The sequence below is a fragment of the Temnothorax nylanderi genome, unplaced genomic scaffold (genome assembly GCF_030848795.1).
Source record: "Temnothorax nylanderi isolate EJ_2023f unplaced genomic scaffold, tnyl_v1.0 TNYL_tig0008_pilon, whole genome shotgun sequence".
NCBI classification, from domain to species: Eukaryota; Metazoa; Arthropoda; class Insecta; order Hymenoptera; family Formicidae; genus Temnothorax; species Temnothorax nylanderi.
In genome coordinates, this window is record NW_027249070.1 from 2,367,512 (window position 1) to 2,386,483 (window position 18,972).

Genomic DNA, 18,972 nt, shown 5'->3' on the forward strand with positions numbered 1-18,972 from the left:
ATACGCGGAAAACAACATACAAAACATATCTTAAGATATCGCGAGTGCATAATCCGCGCGCGTGTCTATGATTTATTACATTTGAATGACTTTGCATTTCTCTTAGATAAAGAGTTGACCCACACTAGATAAATGAGGATATCTGTTTCGAAGTCGCCCTTGACTATAATTTTACAAATATGTTAAAGGAGCGGATTAAAAAACATATCTATATATCAACGGGCAAATTTTAAAATTGATTATTATTAACCGAGAGTAAATAATGGTGGAATAAGTTTTGAACATTCTTACATATGACATATAATAAATTTTGCAGCAATACGTTGGTTCTTTTACTTAAGGACACGAATAAAGAAGAATTCTTTAGCATTTCATACGATAGTTGAGCGCAAAAGAGTCGTGTGTTTGACTATTATTACAGTCATACAAACTAGATGCGCCACACTCTATTGATTGCATAATACACCGAAGATGAATTGTAAATCCACCTTATGAATTCGCTGCGAGAATCATTCTTGTTACGTGATACATTGTGCCAGAATATATTAACGTTACATGATTAGACAATGCTAGTAAAACCTTGTTAGATGACACAAAATTAATGATCATATTAAGGTAGCTGAAAATATAGATAAAAAACGAAGGAAGGTTTTATTATTCATCTATTATATTACATAAAATAACTCCTTTTTCGTCGAGCATTTTCTATTTTCTTTGAAAGTACATCACATGTAATAATAAGACGGAAAAAAGTATCGAATTATATGTATGCATCTGTTCTCACGCGTTACGTACGTGTAACACTAGGTTTCTCATTAGAAATAAAACACTATTGAATTTTATCGATTGCATGTTTTTCACCCAGTATATTCTGAAACAAGTTATGATTGATGCCTGTTTTTAATCTCTATTATCTTTATATTTTTAATGGCATAACTGCTTATTAATGATATTTTGTTAATTAACCATTTCCGTGGAAGCCACAAGTCACCATTGATACGACATATTATTTTTCTGTAACTCAAATGGAAATTTCTAAAGATATTATTTACACAAGTACTTTACAGTATGCATTTAGTATTTAAAGAGAATGCAAAATAGAATCTTAGTAATTATTTCTTAGTCATTGTTTGAAATGATTAAATAATTGGAAAGATTAGTATTATATTCTCACAAGATGAGATCCAATTGCAATGTTATCAAAATAAATCTATATATATATATATAAACAAATGTCCCGACTGACTCATCAACGCCCAGCCCAAACTCCTAAACAGAAACATGAAATTCGGCAAGTATATTCCTTCCATGACGTAAGCACCCACTAAGAAGGGATTTTTAGAAATTCGATCCCTAACGGGGTGAAAAGAGGTAAAATGTGTTTTCACGGATTCCTCGACGGGTAACGCCGTCAAGCTTAAGCTAGTATAAGATAAGATGACACATATATCTCTGAAAAATAGGGGGGATTGAGAGGTTGAAACGCATGATAGATATATTTGCGCGTAGGATAGAAAATGTTCACTCGGCTCTTATAACTGCTAGTAGTTATTAGCGTTTGATAATACGTATGTAAGTTTCTGTGTTTCATTCAATAGTGTGACAGTGAATTTAAAAAAAAATTTTATTATTAATTTTTTTATCCTGGGTTATGACGCTTCCATCAACGCGATATCTTTTTGTGATAACTGATCGAGTGTCTATTAAATATTAATTTACAGATTTATCTATTGATATTAATATACAGATTCGAGTTTAACAAGGAAGTCAAGTGTTTGAAAATTTATGTATCTTTAATTAACATTTTTATATATAAATGTAATCGAGTATTAATATTTAAATGTTTATAAAATATATAGATTTGTTTTGTAATCAAAATCTGTAGCTTATAATATAATTTAATATCTGTATTAGTGCCCAATGTATGTTGAGTTCAAAGATATACCAATTATTTGCGATATAATCTACGCTAATGAACATTGGCAACGGGTCATTCATATTATCATCTATTTTTTTTTAAATAAATATAACAAAGAATGTTTTTATAGGCGAACTGTGTATTCAATGGCACTCATAACGGCTTATTGGGGCCTAGACGGCATTATAGTTCTGACGACTCTCATTATAACTGCCTATCTTTACATGACACGCAAATTCAACTACTGGAAGAAACGAGGCGTCTTGGAAGCGCCACCGACACCATTTTTGGGCAATTTCACGGATTGTGTGTTGCTAAAGAGATCTCCCGGATTTCTTCTGAAAGATCTTTATGATCAAGGAAAGGGATTGCCTTGTATAGGCTTTTATATATTAGACAAACCGGCCTTGTTGGTTCGCGATCCGGAATTCGTTAAAAACATCTTAATAAAGGATTTCAATTACTTCTCTGATCGATACGGCTCGCCCGATGCGAATGATCGTTTGGGTTATGCCAATCTCTTTTTTCTCAAAAATCCAGCCTGGAAGTTATTAAGAACGAAGTTGTCGCCATTCTTCACGTCCGGAAAGCTAAAGAAGATGTTCGAACTGATGTTAGAATGCGGTGACAATCTAGATACGTATCTCGAATCGCTGAAATTGGAAGGTAAGTAAATTGGAAGCTGAATTTATGCATGAAGTTACATATATCAAAGGGCATAATGATTACAATTATGACCGAATAATTGAAACAATAATAAGAATACGATTGATGGCAGATAAAGGAATGGAAATGGAAATAAAGGAGTTAGCTGCCAAATTCACTACGGACATAATCGGCACTACTGCCTATGGACTCAACGTGAATTCGCTAAATAATCCAGATGCCGAGTTCCGAAAACACGGCAAAATGATTTTTACTTTCAACATTATCCGTAGTTTTGAATTTTTCGCGATATTTTTCCTTCCAAATATAGTTGGTATGGCCAATGTGAAAACGTTTGGAAAGGATTCCACTGCTTTTTTACGTAAAGTCTTTTGGGAGACGATTACTCAACGCATAAAGTCTGGCGGAAAGAGAAATGATCTCATTGATATCCTTATTGAACTAAAAAGAAATCACGAAGACATTGGAGGATTTAGTAAGCAAAAGATTCATCAAACTAATGCATAAATTCGTCAATTTACATTTAAAAAATCAAAATACCCGCTCAAATTGTCTAAGCAATAGATCCAATAGTTAAAGCTTAATTATGTACGCAATAAAAATTTTTCAAAATTTGAAGAGGTGTGAATTGAAACTTCTAGAATTTGACGGGGACGATCTAGTATCGCAAGCAGCTGTTTTCTTCACGGCTGGTTTTGAAACCTCCTCAACGACAACAACTTTCACTTTGTACGAACTTGCGGTGCATCCGGAAATACAAGACAGACTTAGAAAAGAAATTCTTGATGCGCTCGATGAAACCGGTGGCAAAATCACATACGACATGGTATGCGAACACACATACGTTTCTTTTTTACAAAGAAATTTTAGCAAAACAAAAATGACTTTAATATTGTCAAGCTTAAAGTATCCATCTTATTCATGTGCATGTCATTAGATCCTGTCACTACCGTATCTCGACATGGTGGTATCTGAAACTTTGAGGATGTATCCGCCGTTGCCGTTCCTAGACCGCACAACAATGAAAACCTACAAGGTGCCGAATTCCGATCTAGTTATCGAGAAGGGCACACCAATTTTTATCCCGATGCTTGGTATGCACTATGATTCGGAACACTTTCCTGATCCGCATGAATTCGATCCGGAACGATTTACCGAGGAGAACAAACGTGACAGACCATCATGTCTCTATCTTCCATTTGGAGATGGCCCACATTCGTGTATAGGTGAGGTCATCGGTTTTGATTACGAAAATTAAGACGGGATTGGTGCAGCTACGAAGTTAAAAATAAATCAGCCAAAGTATAAATTTACATTTTTTTACCTTATTACATGAATTACATGAATTATTTATATATATCATTATGTATGTATGCAATGATTAGAATGAACTTCATCCAACTGGACTTTGTAATTATGGAATTTACAATCTTAATTATATAAGAGTTAGATTATTATGAGACGTCTTACGGTATGCACTGTTATTCATCCCACAGGCACTCGTATGGGACTTTTACAAACAAAGTTGGGAATCTGTACAGTTTTGAGCAAATACGAAGTAACACCAAGCGAGAAAACTCCAATACCAATGGTTATCGATCCGAAAGCTTTCGTGACATCACCAATGGGTAGCTGTCTATATCTCAATGTTCGAAAGGTTAATACTCACGCTAATTAATATTTGATAATATATTAATACAGTCATTGATACACTGTTTTCAAGCCACGCGACGCTCACAATGATATTTCAAATACACGATTTTTACAGTGATAAATGAATATTGAACTGAAATTAAGTTAGTTATAAAGAAAAAATCTTATTAGATTCAAAAATTTATTTTAATTGCAAATAAAACTTATAGCTTGAAACATGCTTTATATATATTAATATTAGATTAATTATTTCTTATATGTAAATACTGCGTAGTAGTTCAATGTAAAAATTAGGGAAAAATCTAATAAATAATTTTTATCCACTATATAATTAACATAATTCTTTCTGTAGAATTATGTTTGAAAATATATGAGCTAACAATGAAAAGAATTAATTTATTTCCTTCTTTTTCATCCAATGTCCTTGCATTGAAAAATAATATAAGCAGAACTATCAGAACAGATATCAGTTATGATGGTTTTATATTTTGTTCTATTTCTTTTTGAAGCACGTTTGAAGAATGCAAGCAACCGCGCCATTGGTTACGTTAAATAATAAAAGGTGGAAGCTTATTTTTACTACAATTTAATAATTATTTTATATGATCGATTCAATAAAATATATATAGGTACATTTCATGCCGTTTTTTATTTTAGTTATGAAATAAATTCATTTTTCTTAGAAACAGCAATTTATGGTATGACTATGTATGTACAAGTATCCCTGTATGTCATTTTTAAGCAATGTATAATAACACGGTATAATTACAAAACATAAAAAAATATTTTTAACAGATAAGGAATATTTAATGTCAACTACGATAGTGACACAGCGATATTTTTTTATAAAAATTCTGTTTATAACGAAGTATTTGCGATATAGCGAGCCAAGCACGGCAAGAGAGTCTCTTTTATTCACGTCTTTTATTTGTCTTTTATTTACAGCATGTATCTTATGATACAAGCAAATATATTTTTAAAAAATTTACCTGATCGAATTTTTCCCATCTTCTGCAGTGTAAGTTTTATTATTATAGAACAAAAAAAATTGAATTTTACTTATATTTATGAGTAGAATAGTCACAAAATTATAAACAATAATTAACTATTCTGTCCACATAGGAAGAAGTTATAGTCATGCTATTTAATACGCTACTTCCTTTTAATCTTTTAAATCAGCGACGCAATTCATAAACAAAATGATATCCGCATAAGCATTGAACGTAACGAGAGAGAGAGAGAGAGAGAGAGAGAGAGAGAGAGAGATTTAAAAATTTAAATAAGAGTTTTTTTCTTTTATCATTACATAGTGTAATAAAAATAAAGATATGATTATAACTATTTTAAGAGCTCTTGAGTATTCGACCAAACAAATTAGCATAAAACCTAAAAAAAAACTTACTTATTGTTAGTTGCAGTCTCTACGTCAAAGAAAACTGCCGGAATTTTACACTCATAAAGATGTAATAAATATTTAAGTGTCCATTTAGACTCTTTTTAATAGTACTTAACATAGCACTCAATAATAAACAGAAAAATTTAATAATTGTAATTATTAGAAGAAAGAAATATTTTTAACAAAATAAGTAATCTCCGAAGAAAAACTTGTTATTTCTCAATTAGTTTACATTATTAATAATTATCTCTAGCATATTAAATATATTAATCAAATTTCTATTAGTGTATGTTATTATAGTATAGTAATAAAAATGGGAATGACAATGCAACTTTCTGTCTACCTAATAATAACTCTAACTACCACTAGCTTTCTTTACGTGTCGCGGCTTACTATCAATCAGCTCGTAAATCCGCAAAATACAGTACTGTTCGCCAACGTTGGCTCTTTCTGTCAATCATCATGCATCGTGTATTGATTATCGTTCACTATGTTGCAGTTGGCATCACTTCCCACGTCAATTTCCACCTTCTGCCCTGAAATTAACGAGATGCGTGTCTAACTTTTTCATACAGCACGGCACATTACGTGCCGTACGATAAGTATACTTCGCCCGGTAACAGAAATTACAAAATACAAATGCCCGCTAATACGTTACATCTCTAATATGTGTATCTGAGTTTGTCCTCCCGCGGCTACATGCGCATGCACAGGGTGTCCCGAAACCATTACGTTTGCCTTCAGCTCTCTATTCTTCGTAAGTTTAATCTTTTTTGTAGATATTAGATAGTCATAGCTATAACGAACGAAAGAAATTTCTTTATTCTTTATTTTTCAGATGACTATGAATTGCAAATACAATTTCCTTTGCTTATTATTTACTTCACAGAGAGTCAGCTCATTGCTATAACAACTTAACTGTATAATTTTTAGTCTTAAATATTAAAATATGTTAAATATTGAGAACAAAATTAAATTCTTTTTATCAAAATACGATTTATTTGATATCAGTTGGAAAAGAAAGTCCATGCATTCTTTGAGACGATCGTTAAATTTTTTAATACATATTTCTAATAAATTTCTAATTGAAAGGTATGATAGTTTCGAGACACCCCGTATATACCGATTCATGTGTGGCGGATTTACTTGCATGTAGGTCTAGAAAATGCGAGCTCTCACGAATGGCAATTTAACCAATTACGTCAACATTTAAGCCGATATGCTTCGGAGCTGCGTGAATTGAAACTGGTGGAAAAATACGCGGAAAACAACATACAAAACATATCTTAAGATATCGCGAGTGCATAATCCGCGCGCGTGTCTATGATTTATTACGTTTGAATTACTTTGCATTTCTCTTACAAGTAACACTACCCAAATGTAAATCGCCGATTTTGATAATTTTTGAATATGTTTTAGTAGACGTAAAAATAAGACATACGTATTTTTTTTATCGGCGGAAAACCATATTTAGGGTGTGAAACACCCCTTTGAATTTATGGGTATCGATTTAATTGTTTTGTATATAAGGATTTAGTATTTTCGGCCCAAACCAAATAAAATAGTTGCATCATCAAGAGATATAAAAAATGAAAAATTTTCGACTCGGTTCGATCATTTTTAGGGGGTAAACCACCCCCTGTATTTGAAACAAAAATTTAAAAAAAGCCCAGATAATTGCAAATTTTATTCAAAAATTTTGAAAAAAAATATATGTTACACTCGCATCCAAAACAAAAGTGAGACTGTTTGAGGATTTAAGGGTGACCACCCTTTTATCGAATTTCTTACGTAACATTTAAATTTATCCCGAAATAATGGTAAACAGTTTCATTTATCGTCAAATTAATTAATATTTACAAATTAGTCTGATCAACCCTTCAATTCTATAAGGGGGTGAGGGAAAACCTACCCTTAATAAGAACAAGAAACCAGGATCGCGGCCCTTAGCATTACCCAGGATCACGACGGAGACGTGGCCACTTTTTTGATCCCAGCAATCAAAGCGTCCCTCATTATTGTAAAGACTATAAAGAATAGCCATTAATTAATATTACTAAAGTTAGTTATAATGTAACATTTAATTAATTTAAGTTTTTTTAAAATTGTTAAAATACAAATATAAAAATTAAAAAACAACATACAAATAAAAACACAAAAAAATTACAAAACAATAAACAAATAAAAAAAAACAAAAAAAAAACAAAAAAAATAAAATAAAATGGGATCCACGCGGCCCGTCGTGTTCCTGGGTAATGCTAAGGGCCGCGATCCTGGTTTCTTACTCTTATTAAGGGTAGGTTTTCCCTCACCCCCTTATAGAATTGAAGGGTTGATCAGACTAATTTGTAAATATTAATTAATTTGACGATAAATGAAACTGTTTACCATTATTTCGGGATAAATTTAAATGTTACGTAAGAAATTCGATAAAAGGGTGGTCACCCTTAAATCCTCAAACAGTCTCACTTTTGTTTTGGATGCGAGTGTAACATATATTTTTTTTTCAAAATTTTTGAATAAAATTTGCAATTATCTGGGCATTTTTTAAATTTTTGTTTCAAATACAGGGGGTGGTTTACCCTCTAAAAATGATCGAACCGAGTCGAAAATTTATCATTTTTTATATCTCTTGATGATGCAACTATTTTATTTGGTTCGGGCCGAAAATACTAAATCCTTATATACAAAACAATTAAATCGATACCCATAAATTCAAATGGGTGTTTCACACCCTAAATATTGTTTTCCGCCGATAAAAAAAAATACGTATGTCTTATTTTTACGTCTACTAAAACATATTCAAAAATTATCAAAATCGGCGATTTACATTTGGGTAGTGTTACTTGTTAGATAAAGAGTTGACCCACACTAGATAAATGAGGATATCTGTTTCGAAGTCGCCCTTGACTATAATTTTACAAATATGTTAAAGGAGCGGATTAAAAAACATATCTTTATATCAACGGGCAAATTTTAAAATTGATTATTATTAACCGAGAGTAAATAATGGTGGAATAAGTTTTGAACATTTTTACATATATGATATATAATAAATTTTGCAGCAATACGTTGGTTCTTTTACTTAAGGACACGAATAAAGAAGGATTTTTTAGCATTTCGTACGATAGTTGAGGGCAAAAGAGTCGTGTGTTTGACTATTATTACAGTCATACAAACTAGATGCGCCACACTCTATTCATGCGTGATTGCATAATACACCGAAGATGAATTGTAAATCCACCTTATGAATTCGCTGCGAGAATCATTCTTGTTACGTGATACATTGTGCCAGAATATATTAACGTTACATGATTAGACAATGCTAATAAAACCTTGATAGATGACACAAAATTAATGATCATATTAATCTCTATTATCTTTATATTTTTAATGGCATAACTGCTTATTAATGATATTTTGTTAATTAACTATTTCCGTGGAAGCCACAAGTCACCATTGATACGACATATTATTTTTCTGTAACTTAAATGGAAATTTCTAAAGATATTATTTACACAAGTACTTTACAGTATGCATTTAGTATTTAAAGAGAATGCAAAATAGAATCTTAGTAATTATTCCATAGTCATTGTTTGAAATGATTAGATAATTGGAAAGATTAGTATTATATTCTCACAAGATGAGCTCCAATTGCAATGTTATCAAAATAAATCTATATATATATAAACAAATGTCCCGACTGACTCATCAACGCTCAGCCCAAACTCCTAAACAGAAACATGAAATTCGGCAAGTATATTCCTTCCATGACGTAAGCACTCACTAAGAAGGGATTTTTAGAAATTCGATCCCTAACGGGGTGAAAAGAGGTAAAATGTGTTTTCACGGATTCCTCGACGGGTAACGCCGTCAAGCTTAAGCTAGTATAAGATAAGATGACACATATATCTCTGAAAAATAGGGGGGATTGAGAAGTTAAAACGCATGATAGATATATTTGCGCGTATGATAGAAAATGTTCACTCAGCTCTTATAACTGCTAGAAGTTACTGGCGTTTGATAATACGTATGTGAGTTTCTGTGTTTTATTCCATAGTGTGACAGTGAATTTAAAAAAGAATCTTATTATTAATTTTTTTATCCTGGGTTATGACGCTTCCATCAACGCGATATCTTTTTGTGATAATTGATCGAGTGTCTATTAAATATTAATTTACAGATTTATCTATTGATATTAATATACAGATTCGAGTTTAACAAGGAAGTCAAGTGTTTGAAAATTTATGTATCTTTAATTAACATTTTTATATATAAATGTAATCGAGTATTAATATTTAAATGTTTATAAAATATATAGATTTGTTTTGTAATCAAAAAATCTGTAGCTTATGATATAATTTAATATCTGTATTAGTGCCCAATGTATGTTGAGTTCAAAGATATACCAATTATTTGCGACATAATCTACGCTAATAAACATTGGCAACGGGTCATTCATATTATCATCTATTTTTTTTAAAATAAATATAACAAAGAATGTTTTTATAGGCGAACTGTGTATTCAATGGCACTCATAACGGCTTATTGGGGCCTAGACGGCATTATAGTTCTGACGACTCTCATTATAACTGCCTATTTTTACATGACACGCAAATTCAACTACTGGAAGAAACGAGGCGTTTTGGAAGCGCCACCGACACCATTTTTTGGCAATTTCACGGATTGTGTGTTTCTAAAGAGATCTCCCGGATTTCTTCTGAAAGATCTTTATGATCAAGGAAAGGGATTGCCTTGTGTAGGCTTTTATATATTAGACAAACCGGCCTTGTTGGTTCGCGATCGGGAGTTCGTTAAAAACATCTTAATAAAGGATTTCAATTACTTCGCTAACCGATACGGTTCGGCTGATGAGAATAATGATCGTCTGGGTTATGCCAATCTCTTTTTTCTCAAAAATCCAGCCTGGAAGTTGTTAAGAACGAAGTTGTCGCCATTCTTCACGTCCGGGAAGCTAAAGAAAATGTTCGAACTGATGTTAGAATGCGGTGACAATCTAGATACGTGTCTCGAATCGCTGAAATTGGAAGGTAAGTGCTGAATTTATGCATGGAGTTACACTGAGAGAAATTAGTGACAACAAACATTTTGATTTGCTGCGGGTAGCAAACCTTTTGTTGCAATAGCAAAAAGTTTGCTACCCGCAGCAAATCAAAATGTTTGCTGTTACTATAATGACAAATATTTGCTAATACAGCAAATCCTTTTTCTCAGTGTACATATATCAAAGGACATAATGATCACAATTACGTCTGAATAATTGAAACAATAATAAGAATACGATTGATGGCAGGTAAAGGAATGGAAATGGAAATAAAGGATTTAATTGCCAAATTCACTACGGACATAATCGGTACTACTGCCTATGGACTCAACGTGAATTCCTTAAATAATCCAGATGCCGAGTTCCGAAAATACGGCAAAATGATTTTTACTTTCAATATTATCCGTAGTTTTGAATTTTTCGCGATGTTTTTCCTTCCAAATATAGTTGGTATGGCCGGTGTGAAAACGTTTGGAAAGGAAGCCACTGCTTTTTTACGTAAAGTCTTTTGGGAGACGATTACTCAACGCATAAAGTCTGGCGGAAAGAGAAATGATCTCATTGATATCCTTATTGAACTAAAAAGAAATCAGGAAGACATTGAAGGATTTAGTAAGCAAAAGATTCATCAAACTAATGCATAAATTCGTCAATTTAAATTTAAAAAATTAAAATACCCGCTCAATTTGTCTAAGCAATAGATCCAATAGCTAAAGCTTAATTATAATACGCAATGAAAATTTTTCAAAATTTGAAGAGGTGTGAATTGAAACTTTAGAATTTGACGGGGATGATCTAGTAGCGCAAGCAGCTATTTTCTTCACGGCTGGTTTTGAAACCGCCTCAACGACAACAGCTTTCACTTTGTACGAACTTGCGGTGCATCCGGAAATACAAGACAGACTTAGAAAAGAAATTTTTGATGCGCTCGATGAAACCGGTGGCAAAATCACATACGACATGGTATGCGAACACACATACGTTTCTTTTTTACAAAAAAATTTTAGCAAAACAAAAATGACTTTAATATTGTCAAGCTTAAAGTATCCATCTTATTCATGTGCATGTTATTAGATCCTGTCACTATCGTATCTCGACATGGTGGTATCGGAAACTTTGAGGATGTATCCGCCGTTGCCGTTCCTAGACCGCACAACAGTGGAAACCTACAAGGTGCCGAATTCCGATCTAGTTATCGAGAAGGGCACACCAATTTTTATCCCGATGATTGGCATGCACTATGATCCGGAACACTTTCCTGATCCGCATAAATACGATCCGGAACGATTTACCGAGGAGAACAAACGTAACAGACCGTCATGTCTCTATCTTCCATTTGGAGATGGCCCACATGTGTGTATAGGTGAGGTCATCGGTTTTGATTACGAAAATTAAGACGGGATTGGTGCAGCTATGAAGTTAAAAATAAATCAGCCAAAGTATAAATTTACATTTTTTTACCTTATTACATGAATTACATGAATTATTTATATATATCATTATGTATGTATGCAATGATTAGAATGAACTTCATCCAACTGGACTTTGTAATTATGGAATTTACAATCTTAATTATATAAGAGTTAGATTATTATGAGACGTCTTACGGTATGCACTGTTATTCATCCTACAGGCACTCGTATGGGACTTTTACAAACAAAGTTGGCAATCTGTACAGTTTTGAGCAAATACGAACTAACACCAAGCGAGAAAACTCCAATACCAATGGTTATCGATCCGAAAGCTCTCTTGACATCACCAATGGGTGGCGGTATATGTCTCAATATTCGAAAGGTTAATACCCACGCTAATTAATATTTGATAATATATTAATACAGTCATTAATATACTGTTTTCAAGCCACGCGACGCTCACAATGATATTTCAAATACACGATTTTTACAGTGATAAATGAATATTGAACTGAAATTATGTTAGTTATAAAGAAAAAATCTTATTAGATTCAAAAATTTATTTTAATTGCAAATAAAACTTATAGCTTGAGACATGCTTTATATATAGAGGAAAGTGCCCTATTATGAGATAGGATCCTAATATGAGATGGCGGGGTTTTTTCATGGTGGGATCAACAGATAGGGCCTATATAGGGCCTTTTAGCTTAACATATCTCATATTAGGATCCTGTCTCATAATAGGGCACTTTCCTCTATTAATATTAGATTAATTATTTCTTATATGTAAATACTGCGTAGTAGTTCAATGTAAAAATTAGGGAAAAAATCTAATAAATAATTTGTATCCACTATATAATTAACATAATTCTTTCTGTAGAATTATGTTTGAAAATATATGAGCTAATAATGAAAAGAATTAATTTATTTCCTTCTTTTTCATCCAATGTCCTTGCATTGAAAAATAATATAAGCAGAACTATCATAACAGATATCAGTTATGATGGTTTTATATCTTGTTCTATTTCTTTTTGAAGCACGTTTGAAGAATGCAAGCAACCGCGCCATTGGTTACGTTAAATAATAAAAGGTGGAAGCTTATTTTTACTACAATTCAATAATTATTTTATACGATCAATTCAATAAAATATGTATAGGTACATTTCATGCCGTTTTTTATTTTAGTTATGAAATAAATTCATTTTTCTTAGGAACAGAATTTATGGTATGACTATGTACAAGTATCCCTATCACTGTATGTCATTTTTAAGCAATGTATAATAACACGGTATAATTACAAAACATAAAAAAATATTTTTAACAGATAAGGAATATTTAATCAACTACAATAGTGACACTGCGATATTTTTTTATAAAAATTCTGTTTATAACGAAGTATTTGCGATATAGCGAGCCAAGCACGGCAAGAGAGTCTTTTTTATTCACGTCTTTTATTCGTCTTTTATTTACAGCATGTATGTTACAATACAAGCAAATACGTTTTAAGAAAATTTACGTGATCGAATTATTCTCATCTTCTGCAGTGTAAGTTTTATTATTATAGAACAAAAAATATTGAATTTCACTTATATTTATGAGTAGAATAGTCACAAAATTATAAACAATAATTAACTATTCTTTCCACATAGGAAGAAGTTACAGTCATGCTACTATTTAATACGCTACTTCCTTTTAATCTTTTAAATCAGCGACGCAATTCATAAACAAAATGATATCCGCATAAGCATTGAACGTAACGAGAGAGAGAGAGAGAGAGAGAGAGAGAGAGAGAGAGAGAGAGAGAGAGAGAGAGAGAGAGAGAGAGAGAGAGATTTAATAATTTAAATAAGAGTTTTTCTTTTATCATTACATAGTGTAATAAAAATAAAGATATGATTATAATTATTATAAGAGCTCTTGAGTATTTGACCAAACAAATTAGCATAAAACCTAAAAAAAACTTACTTACTGTTAGTTGCAGTCTCTACGTCAAAGAAAACTGCCGGAATTTTATACTCATAAAGATGTAATAAATATTTAAGTGTCCATTCAAACTCTTTTTAATAGTACTTAACATAGCACTCAATAATAAACAGAAAAATTTAATAATTGTAATTATTAGAAAAAAGAAATATTTTTATGTCTTGAAAGAAAGAAAAGAAAACATTTTGAGTAAAGATTTATAATTAACAAAATAAGTAATCTCCGAAGAAAAACTTGTTATTTCTCAATTAGTTTACATTATTAATAATTATCTCTAGCATATTAAATATATTAATCAAATTTCTATTAGTGTATGTTATTATAGTATAGTAATAAAAATGTGAATGACAATGCAACTTTACATATGTTTTGTCAACCAATGTATTAACTTTATTAATAAATCTGATATTTATTAGTAGTTATTGATATTAATTGATATTTATTGATATAAAAACAAAGTCAGATAATTGATAATTGATAATAATTTATATAATAATCTATAATGTTGTGTGTAATCGACATTATCATTAAAAACGGCACATTCATTATGTCATACCATTACAAAAATAATATATACATACATATATATAAGATAAGATGATAGCATATATCTCTGAAAAATCAGGGAGATTAAGATATTGAAACGGATAAATATATTTACGCGTATGATAAAAAATGTTCACTCAGCTCTTATAACTGCTGGAAGTTATTGGCGTTTGATAATACGTATGTGAGTTTCTGTGTTTCATTCAATAGTGTGACAGTGAATTTAAAAAAGAATCTTATTATTAATTTTTTTATCCTGGGTTATGAGGCTTCCATCAACGATATCTTTTTGTGATAATTGATCGAGTGTCTATTAAATATTAATTTATAGATTTATCTATTGGTATTAATATACAGATTCGAGTTTAACAAGGGAGTCAAGTGTTTGCAAATTTATGTATCTTTAATTAACGCGTGCTTGCATTTTTATATATAAAATTAATCGAGTATTAATATTTAAATGTTTATAAAATATATAGATTTGTTTTGTAATCAAAATCTGTAGCTTATAATATAATTTAATATCTGTATTAGTGCCCAATGTATGTTGAGTTCAAAGATATACCAATTATTTGCGACATAATCTACGCTAATGAACATTAACAACGGGTCATTCATATTATCATCTATTTTTTTTTAAATAAATGTAACAAAGAATGTTTTTATAGGCGAACTGTGTATTCAATGGCACTCATAACGGCTTATTGGGGCCTAGACGGCATTATAGTTCTGACGACTCTCATTATAACTGCTTATCTTTACATGACACGCAAATTCAACTACTGGAAGAAACGAGGCGTCTTGGAAGCGCCACCGACACCATTTTTGGGCAATTTCACGGATTGTGTGTTCCTAAAGAGATCTCCCGGATTTCTTCTGAAAGATCTTTATGATCAAGGAAAGGGATTGCCTTGTATAGGCTTTTATATATTAGACAAACCGGCCTTGTTGGTTCGCGATCAGGAGTTCGTTAAAAACATCTTAATAAAGGATTTCAATTACTTCTCTGACCGATACGGCTCGCCCGATGCGAATGATCGTTTGGGTTATGCCAATCTCTTTTTTCTCAAAAATCCAGCCTGGAAGTTGTTAAGAACGAAGTTGTCGCCATTCTTCACGTCCGGGAAGCTAAAGAAAATGTTCGAACTAATGTTAGAATGCGGTGACAATCTAGATACGTGTCTCGAATCGCTGAAATTGGAAGGTAAGTAAATTGGAAGCTGAATTTATGCATGAAGTTACATATATCAAAGGGCATAATGATTACAATTATGACTGAATAATTGAAACAATAATAAGAATACGATTGATGGCAGATAAAGGAATGGAAATGGAAATAAAGGAATTAGCTGCCAAATTCACTACGGACATAATCGGCACTACTGCCTATGGACTCAACGTGAATTCGCTAAATAATCCAGATGCCGAGTTCCGAAAATACGGCAAAATGATTTTTACTTTCAACATTATCCGTGGTTTTGAATTTTTCGCGATGTTCTTCCTTCCAAATATAGTTGGTATGGCCGGTATGAAACTGTTTGGCAAGGATGCCACTGCTTTTTTACGTAAAGTCTTTTGGGAGACGATGACTCAACGCATGAAGTCTGGCGGAAAGAGAAATGATCTCATTGATATCCTTATTGAACTAAAAAGAAATCACGAAGATCAAGACATTGGAGGATTTAGTAAGCAAAAGATTCATCAAGCTAATGCATAAATTCGTCAATTTATATTTAAAAAATCAAAATACCCGCTCAAATTGTCTAAGCAATAGATCCAATAGCTAAAGCTTAATTATGATACGCAATGAAAATTTTTCAAAATTTGAAGAGGTGTGAATTGAAACTTTTAGAATTTGACGGGGACGATCTAGTAGCGCAAGCAGCTGTTTTCTTCACGGCTGGTTTTGAAACCTCCTCAACGACAATAGCTTTCACTTTGTACGAACTTGCGGTTCATCCGGAAATACAAGACAGACTTAGAAAAGAAATTCTTGATGCGCTCGATGAAACCGGTGGCAAAATCACATACGACATGGTATGCGAACACACATACGTTTCTTTTTTACAAAAAAGTTTTAGCAAAACAAAAATGACTTTAATATTGTCAAGCTTAAAGTATCCATCTTATTCATGTGCATGTCATTAGATCCTGTCACTACCGTATCTCGACATGGTGGTATCTGAAACTTTGAGGATGTATCCGCCGTTGCCGTTCCTAGACCGCACAACAGTGGAAACCTACAAGGTGCCGAATTCCGATCTAGTTATCGAGAAGGGCACACCAATTTTTATCTCGATGCTTGGCATGCACTATGATCCGGAACACTTTCCTGATCCGCATAAATACGATCCGGAACGATTTACCGAGGAGAACAAACGTAACAGACCGTCATGTCTCTATCTTCCATTTGGAGAAGGCCCACATGCGTGTATAGGTGAGGTCCATCGGTTTTGATTACGAAAATTAAGGCGGGATTGGTGCAGCTATGAAGTTAAAAATAAATCAGCTAAACTATAAATTTACATTTTTTACATGAATTACACGAATTACATGAATTATTTATATATATCATTATTATTATATGCAATGATTAGAATAAACTTCATTCAACTAGATTTTGTAATTATGGGATTTACAATCTTAATTATAAAAGAGTTAGATTATTATGAGACGTCTTACGGTATGCACTGTTATTCATCCCACAGGCACTCGTATGGGACTTTTACAAACAAAGTTGGGAATCTGTACAGTTTTGAGCAAATACGAAGTAACACCAAGCGAGAAAACTCTAATACCAATGATTATCGATCCGAAAGGTACCATGACATCACCAATGGGTGGCGGTCTATATCTGAATATTCGAAAGGTTAATACCCACGCTAATTAATATTTGATAATATATTAATACAGTCATTTCACTGTTTTCAAGCCACGCGACGCACACAATGATATTTCAAATACACAATTTTTACAGTGATAAATGAATATTGAACTAAAATTATGTTAGTTATAAAGAAAAAATCTTATTAGTTTCAAAGATTTATTTTAATTGCAAATAAAAGTTATAGCTTGAGACATGCTTTATATATATTATTATTAGATTAATTATTTCTCGTGTATAAATACTGCGTATATAGCAATTCAATGTAAAAATTAGGGAAAAAATCTAATAAATAATTTTTATCCACTATATAATACTACAGAAAGAATTATGTTTGAAAATATATGAGCTAATAATGAAAAGAATTAATTTATTTCCTTCTTTTTCATCCAATATCCTTGTATTGAAAAATAATATAATATTTTTCTTCAGTCAGAAACTATCATAACTGATATTAGTTTTATATCTTGTTGCGTTCTATTTCTTTTTGAAGCACGTTTGAAGAATTCAAGTAACCGCGCCATTGCTTACGTTAAGTAATAAAAGGTGGAAGCTTATTTTTCTACAATTCAATAAATATTTTATATGATCAATTCAATAAAATATGTATAGGTACATTTCATGCTGTTTTTTATTTTAGTTATGAAATAAATTCATTTTTCTTAGGAACAGAATTTATGGTATGATTATGTATAAGTATCCCTATCACTGTATGTCTTTTTAAGCAATGTGTAATAACACGGTATAATTACAAAACATAAAAAAATATTTTTAACAGATAAGGAATATTTAATGTCAACTACGATAGTGACACAGCGATATTTTTTTATAAAAATTCTGTTTATAACGAAGTATTGGCGATATAGCGAGCCAAGCACGGCAAGAGAGTCTTTTTTATTTACGTCTTTTATTCGTCTTTTATTTACAGCATGTATGTTATGATACAAGCAAATACGTTTTAAGAAAATTTACCTGATCGAATTATTCTCATCGTCTGCAGTGTAAGTTTTATTATTATAGAACAAAAAATATTGAATTTTACTTATATTTATGAGTAGAATAGTCACAAAATTATAAACAATAATTAACTAATCTTTCCACATAGGAAGACGTTACAGTCATGCTATTTAATACGCTACTTCCTTGTAATCTTTTAAATCAGCGACGCAATTCATAAACAAAATGATATCCGCATAAGCATTGAACGTAACGAGAGAGAGAGAGAGAGATATATATTTAATAATAACTAAATTTAGGCATTCTCATTATTAACGTCATTATATTAATATTATATTTTATATTATATTGTTTTGAATATATAAATCTTATATTAATATTAATATTGTTAAAAATTAATTAATATTAATTAGTTAATATTAATTAATATTATTAATATTTATATTGTATATCAAATGTTTTAAATATTTGCCAGTTAATATATCATTACAA

General features: G+C 31.5%; 3 protein-coding genes across 6 annotated transcripts; all 3 read left to right on the top strand.

The window, feature by feature from the left end:
* The first annotated feature begins 1,476 nt into the window (after window positions 1-1,476).
* On the top strand, window positions 1,477-4,871 carry LOC139785304 (cytochrome P450 6k1-like). Of its 2 annotated transcripts, none has more exons than XM_071724483.1 (6): window positions 1,477-1,568; window positions 2,049-2,584; window positions 2,697-3,059; window positions 3,226-3,410; window positions 3,522-3,810; window positions 4,081-4,871. In XM_071724483.1, the coding sequence occupies exons 2-6, from the start codon at window positions 2,065-2,067 to the stop codon at window positions 4,260-4,262; spliced, it is 1,539 nt and encodes a 512-aa protein (XP_071580584.1). In that variant the 5' UTR covers window positions 1,477-1,568; window positions 2,049-2,064; the 3' UTR covers window positions 4,263-4,871. The 2 variants fall into 2 exon arrangements, with proteins under 2 accessions (XP_071580584.1, XP_071580578.1); XM_071724477.1 differs by having other exon boundaries at window positions 1,478-1,572.
* A 4,704-nt stretch (window positions 4,872-9,575) lies between these two features.
* LOC139785276 (cytochrome P450 6k1-like) lies at window positions 9,576-13,029 on the top strand. 2 transcript variants are annotated; one of them, XM_071724462.1, is made up of 6 exons: window positions 9,576-9,663; window positions 10,146-10,684; window positions 10,948-11,310; window positions 11,477-11,661; window positions 11,773-12,061; window positions 12,332-13,029. In XM_071724462.1, exons 2-6 carry the CDS (start codon window positions 10,162-10,164, stop codon window positions 12,511-12,513), a joined length of 1,542 nt encoding a protein of 513 aa, XP_071580563.1. In that variant the 5' UTR covers window positions 9,576-9,663; window positions 10,146-10,161; the 3' UTR covers window positions 12,514-13,029. The 2 variants fall into 2 exon arrangements, with proteins under 2 accessions (XP_071580563.1, XP_071580556.1); XM_071724455.1 differs by having other exon boundaries at window positions 9,588-9,667.
* Window positions 13,030-14,786: 1,757 nt separating this feature from the next.
* Window positions 14,787-17,711, top strand: LOC139785290 (cytochrome P450 6k1-like). Of its 2 annotated transcripts, none has more exons than XM_071724475.1 (6): window positions 14,787-14,819; window positions 15,308-15,843; window positions 15,956-16,324; window positions 16,492-16,676; window positions 16,788-17,076; window positions 17,348-17,711. In XM_071724475.1, exons 2-6 carry the CDS (start codon window positions 15,324-15,326, stop codon window positions 17,527-17,529), a joined length of 1,545 nt encoding a protein of 514 aa, XP_071580576.1. In that variant the 5' UTR covers window positions 14,787-14,819; window positions 15,308-15,323; the 3' UTR covers window positions 17,530-17,711. The 2 variants fall into 2 exon arrangements, with proteins under 2 accessions (XP_071580576.1, XP_071580573.1); XM_071724472.1 differs by having other exon boundaries at window positions 14,796-14,823.
* The last annotated feature ends 1,261 nt before the right edge of the window (window positions 17,712-18,972 follow it).

Excerpts from the sequence above, each read along its gene's own strand:
- LOC139785290 (XM_071724472.1), top strand. Across the intron at positions 16,325-16,491 it reads TCAAGACATTGGAGGATTTA|AATTTGACGGGGACGATCTA; the intron begins GTAAGCAAAAGA and ends TGAAACTTTTAG. Across the intron at positions 17,077-17,347 it reads AGGCCCACATGCGTGTATAG|GCACTCGTATGGGACTTTTA; the intron begins GTGAGGTCCATC and ends TTCATCCCACAG.
- LOC139785304 (XM_071724477.1), top strand. Across the intron at positions 2,585-2,696 it reads CGAATCGCTGAAATTGGAAG|ATAAAGGAATGGAAATGGAA; the intron begins GTAAGTAAATTG and ends GATTGATGGCAG. Across the intron at positions 3,811-4,080 it reads TGGCCCACATTCGTGTATAG|GCACTCGTATGGGACTTTTA; the intron begins GTGAGGTCATCG and ends TTCATCCCACAG.
- LOC139785276 (XM_071724455.1), top strand. The coding sequence starts at position 9,603 with ATGATAGAAAATGTTCACTCAGCTCTTATAACTGCTAGAAGTTACTGG. Across the intron at positions 11,662-11,772 it reads GCAAAATCACATACGACATG|ATCCTGTCACTATCGTATCT; the intron begins GTATGCGAACAC and ends GCATGTTATTAG. Across the intron at positions 12,062-12,331 it reads TGGCCCACATGTGTGTATAG|GCACTCGTATGGGACTTTTA; the intron begins GTGAGGTCATCG and ends TTCATCCTACAG.